This window comes from Larus michahellis, chromosome 4 (genome assembly GCF_964199755.1).
Source record: "Larus michahellis chromosome 4, bLarMic1.1, whole genome shotgun sequence".
Classification (NCBI taxonomy): Eukaryota; Metazoa; Chordata; class Aves; order Charadriiformes; family Laridae; genus Larus; species Larus michahellis.
The window spans coordinates 32486287-32507908 of record NC_133899.1 but is presented as its reverse complement, the minus strand read 5'-3'; the positions used below and the strand labels follow the sequence as shown (position 1 = coordinate 32507908).

The following is a 21622-nucleotide window of genomic DNA, read 5'->3' as shown; positions in this document are numbered from 1 at the left end:
AGCGCAGTGGGAACTCATTCAAGCACTCCTGTAGCCAGCATTATACAAGGAGGCTTGATTATAAAATGAAAAAGAGAGGAAGGTCACAGTCAGAAGATAGCCAGGTTGTGGCCGATCCCTCAGCTAGCATGCAAGGAAGCGAAAATAACATCAGCCGTGGGACTAGGAAAGAAATGGCTGAGCCCCTTCTCATGCTGACCGGCTTTGCCTACCGTGGAGGAGAATGCAGTTGTATAGGGAGGGATGGGGCTGGACAGCCTCTCTGTGCCCAGTGCTGCATCCCCTTACCAGCTCATCTTGGGGTAAAGCACCAGGTTTAATTACCTTTCAGGCTCTTTGGATCCTGCCTGTGGGACTTGTCCCTCCCAAATAATTAGCATTTGTTCAGGACACATATGCCTCTTCTTATTTCATTCATCTTCTGAGAAGTTTCCCTTCTAGCAGCTCACCTTGCCCCAAAAGCCAGGAGCTTTCAGCTGTCCCTGTAGCCAGGCTGAACACCTTGTCTTTTTTCAGAAAGTCACTCAATGTGGGCTTCAGTGAGCAGCAGCAGCGAGGAAACTATAGAGCCCAATTACACAAGCATAGAGCAGCTGTTTTGCTTTCCACAACCAACCCCCAAGGAGAAAACGGCCGCACCAGTGAAGGCAGAACCAAAGGAGGTGAGGAGGTCCCTCTCATTCTTTCGAATAAAGATCACTGCAGACAGCTCATCTAATACGAGATATCTTCTTTTTCTTTAATGAAGATCACATTTTTGGACTCCAAGAAAAGTCTCAATTTGAACATATTTTTGAAGCAATTTAAATGGTAAGATATGGCCAATTTTCGTGACAGTTGACAAAACTTTGAGCAGGTTTTGTGTAGTGTCTGGAAGGTCCTCATGAAATCTATTCTAGCTAATCTGCTTTGGTGGTCTGTGTAACCGAAACATCTGAACGTTTCCCAGTTTGTCCTATGCTGTCTTTAAAATACTGAGTTTAGGTGTTTAATTGTATTTTTACCTACAACATCCCTGTAAGATGGAAAAGGCGTTACATCTCCATGTTACAGATGAAGTTGTGGCACAGACTCTTAGGGTGACTTAGGCCGTGAGACACCTCTGGAGGTCGAACCCCTCCTCAGAACAGGGCCAATGGAAAATTTAAGAATTAAATATTTTTTTTAAGGTAATCAAATGCCCAGAGACAGTCATCTGAGTTGCAAGATTGATCTTTGGCCTTGAGTCATTTGTCCAGGGCCAGAAACTAAATTTGAGGCATAGCAGGGACCCAGGTCCCAGTTCCGGGGACATATCTTTCCTTTTGGATTATCGTTGCTCTCACTAGGGAAAGCACGGAGCGCTTGCACAGGTACATGTCTCAGTAGCATGTGATTGTGGAAGAGGGGGCTTTGGGTGATGGCTGACTCTGCTCCTCCTCCCTGCAGCTCCAACGAAGAGGTGGCTGCCATGGTCCAGAATGGGGACCGGGCCAAGTTCGACGTTGAGGTTCTGAAGCAGTTGCTGAAGCTGCTGCCTGAAAAGCATGAGGTCAGGAGGAAAAATGGTACCCTTAGTTCACAGAGTTGAACACACAGTGTAGTCCTGCAGTCTTGATTCTTTATTTCTCTTTAGATAGAAAACCTGAAGGCCTTCAAAGAAGAGAAATCAAAGCTAGCAAATGCAGATCAGTTTTATCTTCTCCTCCTTCAGATTCCCAGGTACGGGTGTTGTTCATGAACTTCAGCCCAATCTCTTTCCGGGTTTACCTCTGAGAAGTTCAAGTTCCTTATAGAAGCCTCACAGACAGATACCGATGGATATAGCTAGTGCATCTCCCCTTCCACCTTAAAGCCTTCCCGTTGCCTGTTACCCTTAGGTGAAGGGCTGTTGTGGCTCCTGCTGCTCCAGAACCTCCGCTCCCTCTGAAGTGGCAGAAGCTGGCCCAGACCCTGGGTCAGACCTGCCCAAGGAGGCCCCGTAACTCACTGAAAGGCAGTGCTAAATGCAGTGCCAAGAAGATGGAACCCATATCTCACACAGTGGTCAGTCTTGTTTTTCCTAATCACACCGTGTCAGCAGAAGCTACATCCCTCCTGGTCCCCAAGGCAAGTGGCAGCCCCTCATCTCCCTCCACAAGCCACAGACGTTGGTTTGATGTGGATGGGGTTGACAGCTGTGTTGTGGGGTTGCCAGACTTACCGGTGATGTGGGAAGAGGGCCAAGATCGCAGTGCCTTTAAGCTTTGAATCAATCTCTGTCCTTAGCTACCAGCTGCGCATTGAATGTATGCTGATCTGTGAAGAGACCACCGTTGTGCTGGACATGATTCAGCCGAAAGCCGAAACCATCCAGAGAGCCTGCGAAGGTAAATGACCTGACCTTATTTCTGGATCTTATTTATGTCAGGAAGCTGTAAACCCCAAACAACTCCCCTGGAGCTCTACAATGAGTCTATCCAGTCCCCCGAAAAAACTCCCCTGCGGTTCGTTCACTGGTTCACTGCAGAATACGGGATGCAGCTCTAGGTATCTCCACTGATGGTCGGAGCCCATAATAGGACCAGAGATCATTTTCCCTCACCCTCGTGCCTCTTTTTCTGCAGCAGCTGTATTCCTCTGAAACACTTTGAACAGTGAAGCACCGGAAGCTTGTCAGCCCTTTGAAAGGAGCTGAATAAAGACAGCAGAGCTGGCCCTGTGTACAGCTAATTCATCCAGCAGTATTTGCCACGTTAAGACCTTTGCAAAGCAGTTTTCTCTGCTGCCAGAAAAGCACACCCCAAACTTTGCCCAGAAAGTAGTGAAGCTTTAGTTTTTCCCTGCCTACAAATGGAACCAGGAGAAAAAGTTTCTTATTTTGGGCTATAAATTTTGTGATGCTCCAATTTTGTGAGTACATGGAGAGATCATGCAGTAGGTTTTGGCTTCCTGTGGCAGAAACCTCAGGTCCCACTCCGCTGAGAGCAGGATGCTCTTCTTGGCACTGTCAAGTGCCGCCTGTCCTAAAGAGCCCCAACTCCTGCTGGGGGGTTCTCCATCTGGAATTACAGCTGCCCGCTGGGACAAACTGAAGCTTCCCCCCCAGAAGTGTCTTCCCAGCAGCCCTCTTCTCCTTTTGGAGCTGTTCTTGCCTCAAAGCTGAGCACTTCAGAAAGCACACCACTGCAGCACCGTGTCATCAAAGCAAGGACAGGGACTGTACCCTTTATGCCCTGATAATCACCTCCACCATGCGAGACCAAGAACAGGGTGAACGTGTCTGGATTTAGCAGCTGGCAGATAATCGCAGGGCTGTCAGAACTGGCTTCACTACACAGCTGAACGGAGTCTGCAAGATTAAAATTACAGCCCCGTTACCCTCGCCCACACCAGGGTAATTCGAGGTACTTCCAAGGAAGGCAGCAAGCTGATGGCTGTTAGTGAGAAGGGTGCAACTCCAGGTTATTTTCCATTAGGAATGAGAGACCAGATGTAAAGAAAGAAACGTAAGTCAAAAAAACTTCTATTAAGCCCAACGTAAGGAATTGGATCTATACAGAATCAGTTTCTCTGCAGGTTGGGCCATTGGGCTGCAAAGCTGAAAAATCAGATTTGGTTTGGTGGAATGCATAAGCCCAATTTCAATGCAGTTTAAGAAATGTGGTGTAACAGAGGCTTTTGTTTAAAAGTCCTTTCTGTTTTTCAGATCTTCTGAACAGTCATCGCCTGCCGCTCTTTTGTCAACTGATTCTCAAAGTTGGAAACTTTCTGAACTATGTAAGGACTTCTGCCTTGTCCTCCCACCATTACAGTATGTGGATGATCTTCTTTAGGGCTGTAATTTGGGTGGACATGGGAGTTACATCTGCTTTTTTTCTGTCTTGTAGGGAAGTCACACGGGCAACGCCGATGGGTTTAAAATCAGCACTTTACTCAAACTAACAGAAACCAAAGCAAACCAAACCCGCATTACGCTGCTTCACCATATTCTGGAGGTACCACTGCCAAGTCCTGGGAGATAGGGAAGGAGGAGGACTTTATCACAGATGAACCATTTCTCCTACTCTACTTACAGCTAATGGCACACACTCTTATCCGTATCCTCCCTGTCTAACTGCAGAGTGTCACAAGTTGGGAGCGCTTGATTCACTTAGGCTGGTGGAGGCTGTTTGTGGGGACTACTCAGGGAGCTCTTTATTCTAAGACCTGTTCTGCTTTGCTCCAGCATCTTTCCCTGCAATGGCTGAACTTCCTTCTTCATATTGGTGCAATCTGCACATCGTCATCTGCGGCCCACACAGCACATGGCTACCAAATCTATCCTGGCTGGCCTGTACCCATTCAGCCCTTCTGCCTTTCCATGGTCTCTTACTTTTCCACCAGACTATGCTTGAGCTTTTCATGCTCCCCTCCAACCCCCATGGCTTTCTAATTCCCTGCATTGCTGTGTTTTTTTCTCTTTTCTCCCTTCTCTGCTCTGCCACCGTCATTCACCAAGGTCCCTCCATTCCAGTTATGCGTGTTCAAGCCCTGATTTAGCTGGCAGTAGCTTCTGCCATAAAAGTAAATCATGCAAATAAGACTCAAGCCCTTTTGATACCCTCCTGGGACCGTAGGAAGTACCAGACTGCATCAAACCACAGTCTTGGCCTCCTCCCATAGTCAAGAGTATGTGTCTCAGAAGAGGGTAGAAGAAGAGCTCAGCAGCAGGTCAGCTTTGCTTTGAACTATGAGTATTTCTCAACATTCAGCCCCCTTGTATGTTTTTGTAGCCCAGAAGCAATGCCTTTCCTCTCTGAATGTGCTGTCCTGTTTTGAATGTGGCTCGGCTCTGCAAGGCAAAGCAAACTGCAGAGTGGGAGCAGCAGCAGGACACAGCGTAGTTGTCCTTCCCCGGGCATGTCTGCCCATATCTCTTCCCCTCAACTTCCTCTCAGGTCCTGCCACACAGAAAATAACACTTCTTTCTCTCTTCTGCTTTAGGAAGTAGAAAACAGCCACACGGACCTACTGGAACTGCCAAAGGATCTTGAATATGTTTCAAAAGCAGCAGGGTAAAATCGTGTGTCACTTCCTTCAGATTACAAACAAAAATAAATCCTATACACATCAACAATGTACCAGAAATTAGGACACACACAGCTGGTAGAGCACATCAACAAGATGTTTTAGTTTTAACTGAAAGATTTGGTTGATGAATGTTGAAACCCCTTTAATATATAATAGTTCCACTACAGCTGGCAACACTTAGGGCTGAAATTTGCAGAGTGTTCAGTTAATGCTGCCTCCCAAGATATTTCAAAATCTGCACTGCCTTTGTGGTAGCAAAAGCTTATGAAGGCCAGCTACCCAGAAGCGTTTCTGAGGTGCCTTCAACCAGGGGAAGTGAGCTAATGCTGAGCTCTGAGGGTGGAGAACTGCCTTTTGAATGGGTGGACTTTTGTGGGGGCATTCATCTACTCAGTAGACAAAGTTGTAGGTAGACCTGTCAGCTTTTTCATAAGTGCTGTGGAGAGAGGCTGTTTTTCATGAGCTCGGACTGTATAGAGAGCTCAGAGTTCAAGTTTCAGTTCAGTGAAGTGGTGGGAAGCAGAGGGACAGTGACACTGCCAGCTCAGACTTGTCCTCTCTTTGGTCAGCGCAGGATGCTGGAGTATCAACTAATGGGGGGGTTCTTTGTGATTTCAGAATTAATCTTGATATTATACGCACGGAGTCCAGTACCAATTTAAAGAAGTTGCTGGAGCTTCAGAAAAAAGTCTTATCATCAAATGACAATGTGAAACAACAATACGAGAAACCTATCCAGGTCAGTAATCAAGCTCCCTTATATCTTCCACATTACACACACAAAGGCAGTCCTCAGTGCGGACTCATGAGAGGGTGGAAAATACTGCCGCAGGACATGCTCTCAGATTTGCAAATAGGCTGTGATGCCATACAACCCATTGGTGTTTATTTGCCAGCTCCACCCCAAACCTAGATGCCTTTGGTGAGGCCATTTCTTAAGGCCCCTGCCCCAGCTGCTCTCTTCACTCTGTTGTGTGGACTCACTTTGAGTGAAGATGTTCAGCCTCTGTGTGGATCACCAGAGTAAAGCCCATTGCTTGGGATTAAGCTTTGCATTGAGCTTTCCACTGGAGCTCCACTCCATTCCGTCCCATGTAGTTGAACCGGCCCCACAGCGCCATGCCCAAACCCGCCAAATCGGCACCCACCCCCAAGAAGGGTTCCAAAAAAGTAGCCCCACCTCTGGAGGTGTTCAAGGCCAGGCTGGATGGGGCTCTGAGCAACCCGGTCTAGTGGGAGTTGTCCCTGCCCAGGGCAGGGGGGTTGGAACTAGATGATCTTTAAGATCCCTTCCAACCCGAACCATTCTGTGATTCTATGTTTTGCTCAAGCTACTGGTAAACTGGCACAGCACAGTCACCAGGAGCAAAGGTCATCTGCAGATCTTAGTTTCTTGCCACCTTGTAAGCTCTGCTGCAGTTAAAAGCCAGGGCCCAGAATCCTGCTCCAAGCTCTTACATTGACATCCTTTTTTCTTTAAGTGCACTTCACTCATTGTCCTCTGTTTAACCGTGTATATTAAATGCATTTCAGGATAGCATTGATGCCTCCAGAAAGCTGGAAGAAGAATTTGAAAACATTGAAAGGAAGAGAGAAGAACTTGCAAATTATCTCTGTGAAGACCCAAGCAAGTTGTCCTTAGAGGACATATTTAGCACCATGAAGACCTTCAGAGATCTCTTCATCCGAGCCCTGAAGGTTGGCATCTGTGCACATGATGCTGAGCAGCCCTAGTACTGGTGCATGCTTCTGCTCTGACAGCCAGGGGTGGGACAGGCACCCAAATCTGGTGGGGGGAAGGTGCTGGTTACCACCTCCTCCTCTGAGCACTTGGGATGAGGTCACCTGGGGAAGGAGTGTCTGATCCCAGCTCCACTGCATCCTCATACAGTGCTGGTGCTCCCGGCCTGGTCCAGACCCTGGTGATGTGTGATTTTGGTGCAGCTTCAGCTGCAGAGTCACAAAGATGCTTTGGAGTCAAGTATGTAAGCTTCAGAGGAACGGGCTTATAAAACTTAACCCTTTGCTCCAACCTGAGCAAACAGACTCAGAAAGGGGATGTGCTTGGAGGAACCAGTTTGGAGGAAATTGTGGCTTCAGTACCTTCTACTTTTACCTCAGCTAAAAGTCAGTCAGAAGATCTGCACACTGGTAGGTAACGGTGTTAGGCAGATCACCACCGCCACCTCCTACTGGGATGTGGCAGAACCCTGGCCAAGCCAGCGGTCTCCCTCTCACCCTCTTGGCGACACAGCCCTTATTCCCCTTTCCCATTTTATTTACTGCACAGGATAAGGCCAGAATTTCTCTTCTCCTTTGCAACCACTTGCAGGTCTTCTTTCTCTTCATCGGCTTTTCTGGCAGACTCCTGTCCAACTTTCTCATATCCCTGTTACCTCACTGCAGGAAAACAAGGACAGAAAGGAGCAAGCTGCCAAAGCAGAGAAGAGGAAGAAACAGCTGGAAGAGGAAGAGGGGAAGAGACAGAAGGGAGAAAATGGAAAAGTCAGTGAGTATCTGAAAGGGCTTCAAAAAAGAGACGGAGCTGGTAGGAGCTCTTTGCTGGTCCTGCTTTAATGGACCATAATGGTAATTTATTTTGTGGGTTTCCAGGTGCTGGCTGACTAAAGGCTTTTAGGTGTCTTACAGCCATAGCTTAGAACTGACTTTTCACAGTTGCAGCTGGGCAGAGAAGTTAATTTTAGGTTTTCTGACTGAACAGCAGAGGGAAAAAAAAAATCAAACTGAAACATTTCAGCTAACTTTTTCAGTTTCTAAACATAACTTTTGAATCCCAAATCTAACAAGAAACATTTGACTTCTCCCCCCCTCCAAAATCCCCGTATACATTTGAATAGTCTTTCTTTGACACAGACTACTGACATCCCAAAAATTTTGCAGATAATTTAAATCTGCCTTTCTCTGGATGAAAATGAAAGGCACAACTGAAAAGTACAATTGGAAGAAACTGAGAGGAAAAAAAAAATTATTATTTCCCCTCTTTCCCTGCCCTCCACCCCCCAATAAAAAAGCCCCCACTAACACGCACAGCAAACAGGAGGCGTTTCAAGGTCATAGTGCAACCAGGCACAAGTCTAGGGAGAGCTGGTGCCACTGGTGCCAGCCTGTAGCACCCAAGCATTAGGGTAAACCCTTTGACTTCAGCCAGGACACGCTGCTGCGGGGGCACGGAGCATGGGCTGCTCCCAGGCCTGGCATCGGTGCCTTGCTTTTGCCCAGCGGTTGCTTGTACTGGGACAGCGGTACCCACCCCAAGCACCAGCACCACCACAAAGTCTCCTTCTGCCCCATCTCATGGGCAGATTTAACACCCATCTCTCTCTATCCCAGTTAAGAAGGGGGTGGTGAAGCAGGAGGAGGTGTGCGTCATCGATGCGCTGCTGGCCGACATAAGGAAAGGGTTCACGCTGAGAAAGACAAAGAACAGACACGAGTCGGATGCAATTCCTAAAACCTTGCCTGCGGAGAATCCAGAGGACAGCCAGTCTGGTAAGGACACAGACCTGACTCTACCTGCAGCTGTTCATTCCCATCTGCCTCTCAGCCTGAGCCAAGCACACAAGCAAGAAGCCTCAGCGTTTGCATTTGGGGCATTTTATTTAAGCGGGCTTTGCAGCCAGTGCCCCGGAGAAGAGGAGCAGAGAGCCCTGTTGCCAGCCAGGTCTGTCCCAGAATTACCAGCAGTTTGGAGCAGCATGGCCTTGCACCCATGCTTATCATTTAGAATCATAGAATTGTTAGGGTTGGAAGGGACCTTAAAGATCATCTAGTTCCAACCCCCCTGCCATGGGCAGGGACAACTCCCACTAGATCAGGTTGCCCAGAGACCCATCCAGCCTGGCCTTAAAAACTTCCAGGGATGGGGCTTCCACCACCTCTCTGGGCAACCTGTTTCAGTGTCTCACCACCCTCATGGTGAAGAACTTCTTCCTAACGTCCAGTCTGAATCGACCCATCCCTAGTTTTAATCCATTCCCTCTGGTCCTACCATTACCCGACATCCTAAAAAGTCCCTCACCAGCTTTCTTGTAGGCCCCCTTAAGATACTGGTAGGCCACTATAAGGTCTCCTTGGACCCTTCTTTTCTCCAGACTGAACAACCCCAACTCTCGGAGAGGCATCAACCCTCTGAGAGGCATGGCCCACGGGTCAGCCACAGAACCATGCCGATAGGGCGCTGGTGTCATCTCCACGAGTCCTCTCTGTGCTATCAAGTCTCAGCAACACAGCTTGTCACTGCCTTGAAGACCACTGCACCCTGTCTTAGTCTACTTTTGGGAGTCTAAAGAAGCCCTTAAAAAAAGATCAGAAAACTCTTATTTGCAGAAGGACCCAAGTCCTTTAGGTGTTTGTTGGGAGACAGCCCATGGGTTTAGCTTTTCTTTGGTCTCTCGACCTTGGTGTCAGTGCGCATTGAATGAGGCCAAGGACATTGGCCTACCATAGAGCCTGACTTGGGCACTGTGGGTCTCCTAAACCTGCTCTGCAAGGGCAGGATTAGGCTGGCTGATGGGCAGTTTTGAAGTCCTCGTGCAGACCAAGACAGCAGTCCCAGCTGGTTCAGGACCTCACAGGACCCTCTTCCTGCTGTAGGCTTTCAGGCACCCTTGTGAGTCCGGGGATTTCCATGGAAATCAGCCGGTTGGCAGCAAAGACACACAAACACCTGCTGAAAACAGAGCAGGGGCTTTGCTGAGCTGGGGTCTGACTGGGATGACCACAGTGGGTATAAGGAGGGGAGGTATAGAGAGGATAAAATGGTGCTGCCTCTGCATAGCTGCTGTAGGGTCAGTGCACCCTCCACAGGCAGCTGCTTGCTTGTAACCTCTTCCAGTGGCAGAAACGCCTTGGTTGATCCCAGGTGCAACTCTGCAGCTATGGCTGACTGTGTGTTTTTTGTTTAAAGGAAAAATCTTTAAGGATCCACAAGCAGCAGGAAAGCAGATCAATGATAAGACCAAGCAAAATGACGACGGACGTCCCTCAGAAAGCATTCCCCTCTCAACCACCGCCCCAGTGGAGACAGGTGGAGATGTTACAAATGCCTCGGCTTCAAACCAGGCATTATCTAAAAACAATGCTGGAGGAAATTTGCCACCAGAGTCACGGACGGAAAGCCCCTTGGTAAGCTTGGTGGAGGCTGACGGGGCCAGTCAGCCCATGCCAGGTGCCGGGATGAAGCAGGCAGACAGCTGGGTGAGCCTCCAGCCAAGCACAAAGAGCGGCTCCATTGCCTTCTCTACTGCTAACTTAGGCTCGGGGATAAGGTTTGTGAGCAGCAGTTCAGGCACTGCTCCAATAGACCAAGTCAATGGGTCCATCTTGGAAGGCCAGGAGAAGGAATGCCCAGATGTCTCAGAGAGCTACAGTCTGATGCAGGAGCCAGAAACCCGTCTGAGCGAGACCAGAATCGACCCTGGCAGTGTTCAGTCCGCTCCCTGCGATGAGGCTCATCGGGCAGAGTCGAAAGAGATGGTGAAGGAAAATGAAGACCCTGGTACAGACTCACTGTTGGACACCTCTCAAGAGAAGTCCTTCTCGGAGGAGCCAGCCACCGACTCTTCTTGTTCGGCAACCCTCCCCCCAGGACAAACTCACACCGACAGGGAAAAGCAGAGGCCATCTGGGAAACGGAGGAAGAAGAAGAGACACAGCAAAAGCTACTCAGGTAGCCCATTTCATATATAGCCCTCGGGGACTGAGTTAAACTGGGGAGGCTTCCCCGTATATTTGTGTAAATCTGGTCCTCCTCACTGTGAGGTCCAATGCCCCCTGCCCCTAGAGCCACGCTGTTTCATGAAGCTGTTTTTTTTTTTTTTTTTAAACCTGAAAGAGATTTGAAAAGAAAAACAAAAGCATTGTTCATTCTCTTGACATTTATAAGTAATTCATAAAGGGGTGATGATGAATCAATAATTAAAAAGCCCATTACACATGCAGTAAAGATGGCAATAAGCACATCTGTCAAGTGTGCTAAAGACAGCTACAAGGCACGGTTATGTGCAAACAAGAGCTCCATTAGACTCCAGAGCAGTGATTAAGAGCAGTTAATACTGGGTACTTAATCAGGGATCACCCCCTCTCAACTACTTATAAACACATAAAGGCAGCACCATTAGCGCTGCCCAGGGGTTGTTTGGTTTTTCCTCTCCTAAGTGTTGTTGCAAAAGCGCTTTGCCTGCAGTGACTTGACAGCCTGCCCCAGGGGTACTTTAGGTGGCTCCTGAACATCAGGCCCTGAAGCCATCGCTGCAGGGTGAGGGGAGAAAGCCAACAATGAAAAAAAAGAGCATCTTGATGGTGCTCGTGCAAAGGCTCGTGTTTGGCCAGATGAACCCGTCCCTTGCACTGTGCTGCCCAGCTCGTGCCGGGAGAGAGCTCAGATGCCAAAGGCATGGAGCCACCCAGGTCTCTGCCTCACGGCAAAAGTCCACAGCTTGTCCCAAACCTGGGAAGTGCGTCCAAGTCCCTCAGACTCTACCGAGCTGATGCCACCCTTAGGTGGGTACTTCAATCCCAAATTAGAGGTGCCACATAGGGAAGACGTGTGTCTGTCGGCCTTTAGAAAGACTCAATATACTGTCGGCCTTCAGAAAGATGCAATATACTGTCCAAAGCCTGTTTTCTTCAAGATCCTGGGGTCAAACAAATGGGCGGGAAAGTGGCGGAAGTCTCTTTTTATCAATGTTTAATGCTTTTCCTTACAAGCAAGGTGAAGGAGAAAGGAAAAGAGGGTTTGAATATCCACTGCTGAGAAAGCCAGCATGGGTTGAGCATCTACCAGAGAGGGACTTATCCTTATAATGCCGGCATACCCTTGGGGTTGTAGTTATTTCTGTTTCTAAACATGCCACTTTCCCCTAGTTAAAAAACAAGCCACAAAACAGAAGTGGTTTTCTGGAGCAGTGGTTCCCAAACTTGCTTCCCAGGAGACAGCAGGAGGAGCTGCAGCAACGGCAGCACCCCACACTCCCAGCCGTGGCGATGCTTTCCTCACATCTGAAATGAGTATTTCTGGCTTAAGGAACTGATCCCTGCAAAAGCCACAGGGCTCCCTCGGCATCCAGGGATGGCAGCTTAGGAACCTCTCTGCTACTAGACAATGTTTTCATCCTAAAAAGTTCCCTGTTGTTACATCTGCCTTGCCATGATCAGATACATTTAGTGTCTCTCTTTTGTTTAAAAGCAGAGGTTGAGACTGATACTGGAGATAATAAAACAAAAAAAGTTTGTGTGACACAATGAGGTATGTAAACTTGCAAAAGTATTTTTATGTGAACTAACCACAGTATTGGGACTTCACAGACCTAATCAGTATTCAGCATATCAGCTAAGCTTTTTGTCGTTGTGTCTAATCACAAATACATGTAAAATAAATTTGTTACTCTGATTTTTACTCTCCAGGGTGTTGATCTTGTGTTGAGTGGAGTCAGTGCTGATCTCCGCTCAACACAGGGTCGCAGCCCACGTGTCTGTCCTCTGTGTCAGCAGCAGCCAAACCGCCTTTCCCTGCAGATAATTAGAAGTCATTTTTCTAACCAAGTGAATCCAGCTTCGTGTGATAAACAAAGTCCTTGCTTTGATCCCATTATTTTCTCAAAAACTGTAAAAATGCAATTTCAGTTCCTACCTCCTGCGAAGAACAATGTTTGGTTTGCTTGTGGGTAGCCACCTGCTATAGCACCATTTAAATGTAGGTATCTGGAAAAGGGAATAAAACACTGGACCCAAGGAGAACTACTAGTTGAAGCAAGATACCAGCTCCAACTCAAAGCCAAATTCAATTCCAGAGTTGCACACAAACTAGTCCATTGGAGCAAACAGACCGTGCAAACTTCTTATGTGCATTCATGCAGCTTTCTGGGATGGGGCAGGGAGGGGGGGGTGAGGTAGGTCATTTGGCTTTTGTCGCCAAAAAAAATAATACAGTCAAACCCGATTTCTAGTGAAATTGTGTACCAAGTTCCCTGCATCCTTCACTGATGCTGGCAACATACAGTTGCCCCTCAAAAGAAACCTTAAGGAGTTTCAGGATGAGACTTTCATTTGCAAAACTTTCCCTGTTTTTACAGCAAGTGGAAAGAAAAGCAAGAAAAAGAAACTATTGGGATACCCACTGTACTGAAATTGCATAGTTACACATTGTCCTTTCCATGCTGGTGAGCATCTCTTATGAACTGAATCAATAACGTCAAATCTCTCTCTGCCGCATTTCCTGAAAGGAATGTATTTATTCTCCAGCATCCCCAGTGCCCAGGGCCGGGAGCCCAGCTGGGAGCCCTGGCCCCTTCCTGGCCCCCGGGGAGGTATAACAGAGGAATTTCTGCGGGATTTCCATGCGGGAAATGCTAGCATCACTGCTAGCAGGAGAAAATGAGATATAAATTGGGTAGTTACAGTCCTGACTGCTCCTGCCCTCCTCTTGGCCCTTCCCATGCTGTACCGCAGGGTTACATTAAGTGGAAAAGGGAAGTAGCTCTGTTGGTTTAAAAATCCAAAGGAAGATTTACAGCAAGTGCAGAAAACAGTAGCAGCAATGCACAGGTAAGGAATATGTCAGGACCAGTGGTCATGCTGCACAGGGAGGGCAGCTGAAACCATGAGGTAAGCATTAACTCAGGTTATGTATGCTTTCAGCACAGGGATTCCAGCATGCGGGCTTCAAAAAAGTCGTATTGGAAAAAAATAGAGACACAGACCACTTTGAATTCTCCTTAGAAGATGTAGGAAAGCAACACAGAGGAACGCATGGAAAACCAGTACCTTTACGAAGTGACCAAGTCAGGCAGCTGCTTCAGCGCATCCTTGCAGTGCAGCGCCTGGCACGGCTGCCCGCATGTGCTTCGGTGCTGGGAGCGCAGAGACGAGCTGCACCTTGAAACCTGCAGTTCCCATTTTCCTCTGCTCCCATCGTTACGTCACTTGGCAAGATTAGCGGAAACAAAACCCCCTTTCCTTCTCTTAGTTCCCAGCCACAGTGGTTCCTCACCCAAATGCAGCTGAAGGCTGTCCCTCTTGATGTGACAGCCTCAGCAGGCCGAGTGCTCCCCATCAAAGAATGGGACAGCCCCACGAAACAAATTCAATATTTTTTCCCAGGATGTTCCACCTGATTATTTTTTTCTTTGTTCGGAGAGATTACCTTTTATTTTTTGGCCCAAGCGCATGCGGTCTGTTCAGGTCACAGCACCAGTTCTTTTTTGGTATGGAATATTCCTCTCTCTGGCTGATTTGCTGGATCTGGAAGTTGCTGGGTCTCAGTGAAGCCGCAGGAATCTTACTTCTTGTGCAGATCCAGCTGCAGGTATCAAGACTCGATCCCCTTATCAGTTTTTAGAGCTTCTGTAGCAGCAGCAGAGTCAGGGCAGGATCTGGCCTCCCAGGAACAGCCTGTGACTCTGAAATAATATTTCAGAGCAGTAAAAGGACTGCTGTAATCAGCTACTTGACTCTTGCCTCACCTTGACTGTAACTTGCTGTGCAACAGTTTCTGTATTCCTGTCAATATTCCTTATGTCAGCTTTTACACCCAAAGAATGGTATCCCCCGTTATCTCCGTATTCCCAAAATAAATGGTTTAGCTGGTTTTCCTGTGGAAGCAAGGCACTGGCGGTCACACTGTTTGTGTGCACCCTGGTAACATCTGAACTCATTCCCAGCCAAATCCAAAAAGAGCTTGAAGAAGGACCATTTAACAAAAGCTGACAGTCGAACAGAGGAGGGACTGTAGAAACACCTGGACTCAGGGGAGGTGCTTTTGGATTTCCCTTGTCTTAGACCCTAGAGAATCACTGCAGACAAATGTTCACATCTGTTTGTGCGGCTCCCTTTTTCCTCTCCTCCCGTCTTTATGTCACTTGGAAAGGTTAGGGGAAACAAAAGTCTTGAAAGCACAAGTCCATACGCAGCCAGGCTTTGGCAATTTCCCTGCTCGCAAATCTGCTTGATTTATTCCCTAGAAAATAAAAGAACAAACCAAACCGGGAGCATAGGTCAGCGCTCAAAGACAGCAGCCTGGTGAGGAGGCAGGGAAGGGGCAGGAGGGGGACACAGCGCTGCCTGCCAGCAGCTATGACATATACGTGGCACAGTGAGACAGCAGCCTTCCCCTGCAAAGAGACAGCCGGGTTTGAGAGTCAAGGTTTTCCTTCTTTTTTTAGTTATTTATTTTATTTTATTTTATTGTTTTCCTTTAATTCTAGAGAACCAGATGCTTCACCTCCCTTTCTGCAGGCTAAGTATTGTCTGTGGGCAGTTTGCTAATGGACCATGAGGAGATCATCAGGCTAATGCTTGTCTTCCTATATGGCCTTTGCCTTCATGTCTGTCATTAGAAATGGCATTAGCTTTGGTTATGGAGTGGGCTAGGCTTTTAAAAACAATGGGGTGCTGCCCCATCTTTCTGACAGTCCCATGAAATCCACTAGATTTAGTAAGTTCAGCAAGTTAATATCTAGAAGCATATTCCAATATTCTGCTTGGAAGATGCAAGACTTGTGTTGTTGGACTGAACTAACACCCAGCTTAAAAGCAATGTTGCCCAAACTCTTGAACATCAGGCTCAGTTCTGGAAACATGAGGTTTTTATTAAGTATGTAAAGATTTAGCTCTACCTGGTTTTAGGTTGTCTGAGGAACGTGAAACTCGTTTCCCTAGTAGCACCCCAACCATTAGATATACATGCAAAAACATGCGGCTTTCATTTTATAGTTGCAAATAGTTTGCATTTCCCCCTCCTGCTGCAGGTGTCATGGCAAGGCAGAAGAAATAATAGAGACCCAGCGAACCGCTCACATGTCCCTGGAGTGCTGCCAGCTTCCCAGGAGCCAGGTTCTGCATCGCTGAAACGCCACTGTGGTCACCTCTGCCCCACCAGGACACACCGCTTCCCATCGAACAGCCTTTCACTTCTCTCCGCAAGACCCAAAGAGCCCCCCCGAGACTTTGGCACCCTCGGCCTGTGCCGGGTGCCTGTGGGGACGGGGGACGATTCTGTGCATGGCAGCGTGAAAGGGTCAGATCCCTCGCCCCCTATCCTGGAAGCCAAGTCTTTCAACCTGCTCTTAGGCCAAACTCCTCTTGAAATGACAGCTGAGTGTGGCCCAAGAAAGGACTGCAGCGTTTAGCCCTCAGAGAAATTTTTAAAATATCAGTGCCTAAGTAAATTAAGGGTATAAATTAAGCAGTGGCTGGACCATCACCTGTGGAAGCGTGTTACTCCCTCTTCTCGTTGCCCACTGATGATTTATATTGGACCAGGTCCACGACCCAGATCAGACAAATGTATTTTTACTCTCAATCATTTTAAGCAAGGGAAATCGATTACAGGGGAAAAAAAAAAAAGTTTTTTTTTTTAAAAAAAGTATGCATTTTAGCAAACATACGGCCATATAAACAGTGTCTGGTTCCTATGTGACGCTTACGTGCAATAAAGTTGAAGCTCATCAGTAGTGTTGCAGTAGTCTTCTCACATGCACAGATGCGTCCATCAAGTTTTGGAGAACCAGGGCCCCAGTTTCTGTTATTAAAGCACCAGAAAGAGGTTTTCCAGAGTGCTCTATTGGACACATTTTCAGCTCATCCTTCAGTACATCTCTGGGTCTGGATGCCTTTGTCAGCCGCTTGCACTCAGAAGTCTTTGTGTTCAAAGCTGCAGAAGGTGTAGATTGATGTTACTTTTGCTTTAAAACTGGGAATGTGCAGTATTGTGTTTTAAAAATTCAGAGCTTTATTTCTCAAGTTTTGTAATAACACTGTATCATAGTTTTGTACATAGCTGTCTGTTTAAAATGATCTATGTTTGTTGAATCTACGGTGTGATACTGTGCTGAAACGTGAATCAAGTGGAAGAGCTGGGTACGTTCAAGAACTATGCCTTTATATGGTAACTCACTGTGGCTGGACTAATGTTCAGGCTAAAGCTTATTCTGCTTTGCTTAATAGGATTTGTAATGTCCTTGTAATACTGAAAACTTTGCTGGACTAAGTTAGAAGTTACACCAAGAATTAAACCACTGGTTTATTTTAACCAAAGCATTGCTATGAGCATACTGAGAATCGGTTACCAAAAGCAAAGATCAGCTGAGAGCAGCCGCATGGGCAGCTTCAGTCAGGACACCCCGCAGAGCAGCACAGCCCCGTTTCCTGCAGAACCACCTAACCCATCCCAGGTTTGACTTGCAGATCTGTCCCTATCACATTTACAGGTTTCCTCCTTTTTTCCCCGCCTCTTTTTCCAGTCTCGGAGCACATCACCTGAGCATCAGTCCTTTTTCTCTTGAGTTCAGCTTCTCTGCTTGCAGCTTAGACCCCAAGCTACAAAAATCTGAGTATCAAAACACGTTTTCCCAGCAGCTTTGCAACCTCCATGCTTCCAGCAAGAGCCTGCAGCCCGGGCTTGCAGTGAGCAGCCAGCCTTTTCCTCCCCACCCCAGCGTTTTATCAATAGAAACAACATCGTTCGGAGATTCAGGATGCGGGAACAAACAGGCTTTCTGGATGTTACCTAGGGAACTTTACCTGCTGATGCTCCGTAGGCTGCTCTCTTCAGATGCTGCAGCAGGCGTCCACTTCTCCGTCTGGGTCTTTCAGCTACCCCCATTTCCACCTAGAGAGAGCAGCTCTTTTCACACAGCCGTAGGTTTTATTGCCTTTGCCTTGACCTTCAAAAGGAGAGCCTTTCGCATTTTCTTTCCGCTGCCCTCAAGAGTTTACGGAGAAAAGGGTTATTTTGAACCACTGCTGGTTCTTTGTTCCATAGTCATCTGTGGAAACTATATTAAATTATCCATACAATCGTGTCTCAATAAGCAAGCTGAAGCGGACCATTTATAATTTATTACTCTAGAGCAGCTCTGCTTCCATTACTGTGATTATTTAAGAAGAACCAAGGGGACAGAATCAGAGCAGGTCAAAGAAGGATATTCAACTGGGATTTGCAGTTTTGCTCCATTTGTGATCTTGAAACAAAGCTCGTGATATTGAAGATTTTTCAGCGGTTGCAAGGCCAAATTAATTGCTGGTAAAAACGACGTCACTTGCAGCTACTTCAACAGGTTTGTGATCATTTAAGCCAACAGTGATTTTGGACCTCAAAAAAAAAATTCTTGTGATCTATTACAGCAACTGCACATGGAGTCCAGTATGTAAACCGGGCTGTGAACACCACAAGTTTCTAACTGCCAAATAATTGCATATTCCTTAAGTAATCATTGGCTATATGATAAAATGAAGCTTTGGAAGAAATCAGCAGCAGTCTTTTCCAAGTATTTCGCATCAGAATTCAGATATGTTTAATGGGATGAATTTTCAGTGTTTGTCTTTTGGGGTTTTTTTGTTTGTTTTTTTTTTTATTTCAATACTGAAAATATTTCAAAGTTTAGAATAAAATAAGTACTTGACAAGTTTCCTTTCTCTTGTGGGGATGGGGAAGACTTACGATTCACCAGAATTTGTCCATCAAAGTCCTATATTTTCCACATAGTTTATAAAGCACATAAGCATATAATTGTTGGATATGCTTAGTAATAATTACCCATTGTTTTCTCTCAAAGAAACAGAGAAGTATAAAGGGAGCTATATCTAGTACATGAGGACCACCACAGTGTTGTACTGTACTTAGAGCATGGCTGAAATTCCTGTGTCCAAAGTTATGCCAATATCTTTCAGTTTGAGTGTACTGTTTAGTCCCTTCCTACACTCAGCAGAGCACAGGGGGCCGAGAAATACCTTCTGGTTAGAAAGAGAGAGGATAAATTGAAATAAAAGAAAAACGCATGAGCCCGCTTCAGCAAAATTAACCAGCTTTCATTCTGTCGAAACATAAAGCCTGGATCTAAAGCTTTGTATTTCTGGTTTTCTGTGCACAGTGGTCAACTGAGTCCAACATAAAAGCTAACCAATACTAAAAGTCAGCACTGTACCAATCCTAGCTCACTCTACCTATGTGGTTAACAGTCCCGGCCATGAAAAATGGGTGAACGTGTTAGTCATGGTGTTATGTTCACCTAATGTATCTGGAAGCAAATAGTCATCAGCCAACTCCATCACGAACCATGTTTTCTTTGGTCACCTCACAACCAAGCTGTGGGCAGGATGTAGACAGCTTTGCCATGTCTAGGAGTGTGACTACAGAGGGTTAAAAATGGGACAGTGACGGTGACTGGACCTCTCCAGGTGTTTGCAATTACTACACAGTGACAATGTTGCAGAATAACTGCATTGTTTGCAGGATTTGCAATGGAAATGTAGGTCCAGAGTACAGAAAAAGATTTCCAACTCCTTAGCATACAGCAGGTACCAGACCTTAAATACCGGTGAGAATTTGATCGTTGCAAGTTAATCAGCATATTCAACACTGTAAATGTAACTCGCTCCTTCATCCCTGCTGTGCTGGCACGTAATTCACATTAGGGACTCTCTAATGCTCTCTTTCTGCGGCACGAACAACTCTTGCAAGTGACAATTCATACAGAGCCAGGTGTCAGTAGGAATTAGCAGGAGCTCTGCTCTTCCCTAATGGAGACTTTAAGCAGACTCAGCTCACATTACTCAAATCAGAAGACAAGAATCACTCTGTGACAGTCAACTCCTATCAAGTCAGTTTAGATACACTCCCAGCCTGTCAAAGTAGGTTGTTTTCTAGGATCATCAGTCTGATGATGACATCTACGCTAAGTTTACAGTTGGTTTGCCCTGCTCTGGGCATGCAGAACCTGATGTGTTTATTTAGTACTTATGCAAATTCATACAACATAATATGCAACGAGTTTAGTCATGAATTGGTGACAATTAATTACCAAATCCAGCAGTCAGAATAGATGGAGAAAGTCAGAGCTACCACAGAGAGACAGGGTTTGCCCAAAGAAGAAGAGGCAGCACAGGCAAAAAGGGTAACAGATCTACGATGTCTGCTGCTGTGATCCTTCAAAACCCACAAGTCCATTTTGTAATCTAAATGAAACCCCCAATAGCACACAATTTCCAGGAGCGATCCTTCAAGGCCTACAGACTTTTTCTATACACTTTGCCATGTTTTGTATTCTCCACTCTTCAAGGTTTTCACAGATCAACTAGACAAAACCATAGCTGATCTGATCTATAGTGGTGGTGATAGTCCTCTGAATGGGAGCTTGGACAAGACCATTTCTAGGGTCCCCCCCAACCAACATTTCTGTGATTGTCTGTTCAGCGAGAAGCAGAGTAGTTCAGAAAAGACAGGAGTAGCAGGAGTTCAGGTCTATACATTAATCCTCTTTGGTGAACCAATATCATACACTCAGAAGAATATGCCCCAGTAGTGACTACATTCACCAGAGCAGCAGTCTACAGACCCATCCTGAATCACAGACAAATGGTTTGCTTTTCGAAAATACCTCCTTAATTGGAGAGACACCAGGGAGAACAGGAGGACAGAAGCGTTTTTCTCCCTCCAGGTACTTTGAACTGTTGTACTTCCCTTGCAGAGCTCTTGAGGACAGAGGAGACATCCTGACCACCACAAGGCATGTTCTGTGACATGTACGGCTGCCTGCAGAGGTCTGGGTGCAGACCACAGCGTAACCGCATGTAGATCAAATGACAGCCAACATGATAACCTCTTCCAAACCATGACCTATCTCAAACCTAACATCCCAAGATTAAAGCTGTTATATCCTGTCACTAATCCCTTCAGCTATGTAAGCCCCAAATAAAGTAACTGCTGAAATTCCATTTTGAAGAGTTCATCCTTACTCTCTACAGAGCCCCCAGTTAGTCCTACAACCCACCTTCTCCCAGCCCATCCCTGTACCCTACATACACCTTGGCATGGTTCCTTGGTTGAACAGCCTCACCGCTCTGCTGCAGCGCACAAAGACCAGCGAAGGGATCTTAGCTGCAGTCTCCCCCAGCATCTGCCACCCACGGCTGCTGCTGGGCCAGGCTCCATCTGCAGCAGATCCCAAGGCTCCTGCATTCCCAGCAACTGCCAAAAAGTGCAGCCAGTTCCCTTAGCGGGTGTTTTCATTAACTCCATCACTAGGATGGAGCCCACAGGTATTAATTAAGCACATTGACTTCACAGTCACACTCCAGCCAGCAGCATATGTAGTACAGAGTGACAAGTGAGGACTTTTGCTTTGTTTCCAGCTGCTTCCAGCTTTTTGATATGAGAAAATGGAGGCACAGCAGTAGCTGAATCTTAATAAGGGAGAGGTGGGTAACTTGCTAGATTGCAAAAACTAAGCAGGTTTTTGACTTCTGGAGCACTGAAATGAAATGCCAGGGACTTGAGCGACGGGGATCGCTCATTTTCTGCCACTGGCTTCTTGAGTGGCTGTGGACAAACTATTTCTCTGTCCCTCAGTTTCCCCATCTGTAAAATGGGGGCAATAGCATCCTTTGAAACACTTTGACAACTGTTGATGAAAAATACCGCAACAGAAATATTGTTAGTAATCAGAAAAAAATACATCACTCTTCTCTTTTTCTCTTTTCTGACATTAGAACACATGTTTGTAGCCACATTAGAGTCAAAAGAAAAGGAAGAGGGTAACTTTCAAAGAACTACTGTTTGCCTAAGACCTCTTTA

General features: G+C 46.6%; 1 protein-coding gene across 4 annotated transcripts in view; it reads left to right on the top strand.

Annotated features, from left to right (window-relative positions):
* Positions 1 to 18455, top strand: part of INF2 (inverted formin 2) — a 45161-nt gene extending 26706 nt beyond the window's left edge. For 2 of the 4 annotated variants that reach the window (XM_074583834.1, XM_074583835.1), the window contains 15 exons: positions 517 to 662; positions 749 to 810; positions 1429 to 1531; positions 1616 to 1701; positions 2248 to 2348; positions 3668 to 3738; positions 3849 to 3956; positions 4945 to 5015; positions 5650 to 5770; positions 6565 to 6729; positions 7438 to 7540; positions 8383 to 8541; positions 9959 to 10720; positions 12239 to 12298; positions 15798 to 18455. In XM_074583834.1, the coding sequence (XP_074439935.1) occupies positions 517 to 662; positions 749 to 810; positions 1429 to 1531; positions 1616 to 1701; positions 2248 to 2348; positions 3668 to 3738; positions 3849 to 3956; positions 4945 to 5015; positions 5650 to 5770; positions 6565 to 6729; positions 7438 to 7540; positions 8383 to 8541; positions 9959 to 10720; positions 12239 to 12297 (2117 nt within the window). In that variant the 3' untranslated portion in view covers position 12298; positions 15798 to 18455. The remainder of the gene's footprint in view (positions 1 to 516; positions 663 to 748; positions 811 to 1428; positions 1532 to 1615; positions 1702 to 2247; positions 2349 to 3667; positions 3739 to 3848; positions 3957 to 4944; positions 5016 to 5649; positions 5771 to 6564; positions 6730 to 7437; positions 7541 to 8382; positions 8542 to 9958; positions 10721 to 12238; positions 12299 to 15797) is intronic. The other 2 variants (XM_074583836.1, XM_074583837.1) reach the window with 2 other exon arrangements.
* The last annotated feature ends 3167 nt before the right edge of the window (positions 18456 to 21622 follow it).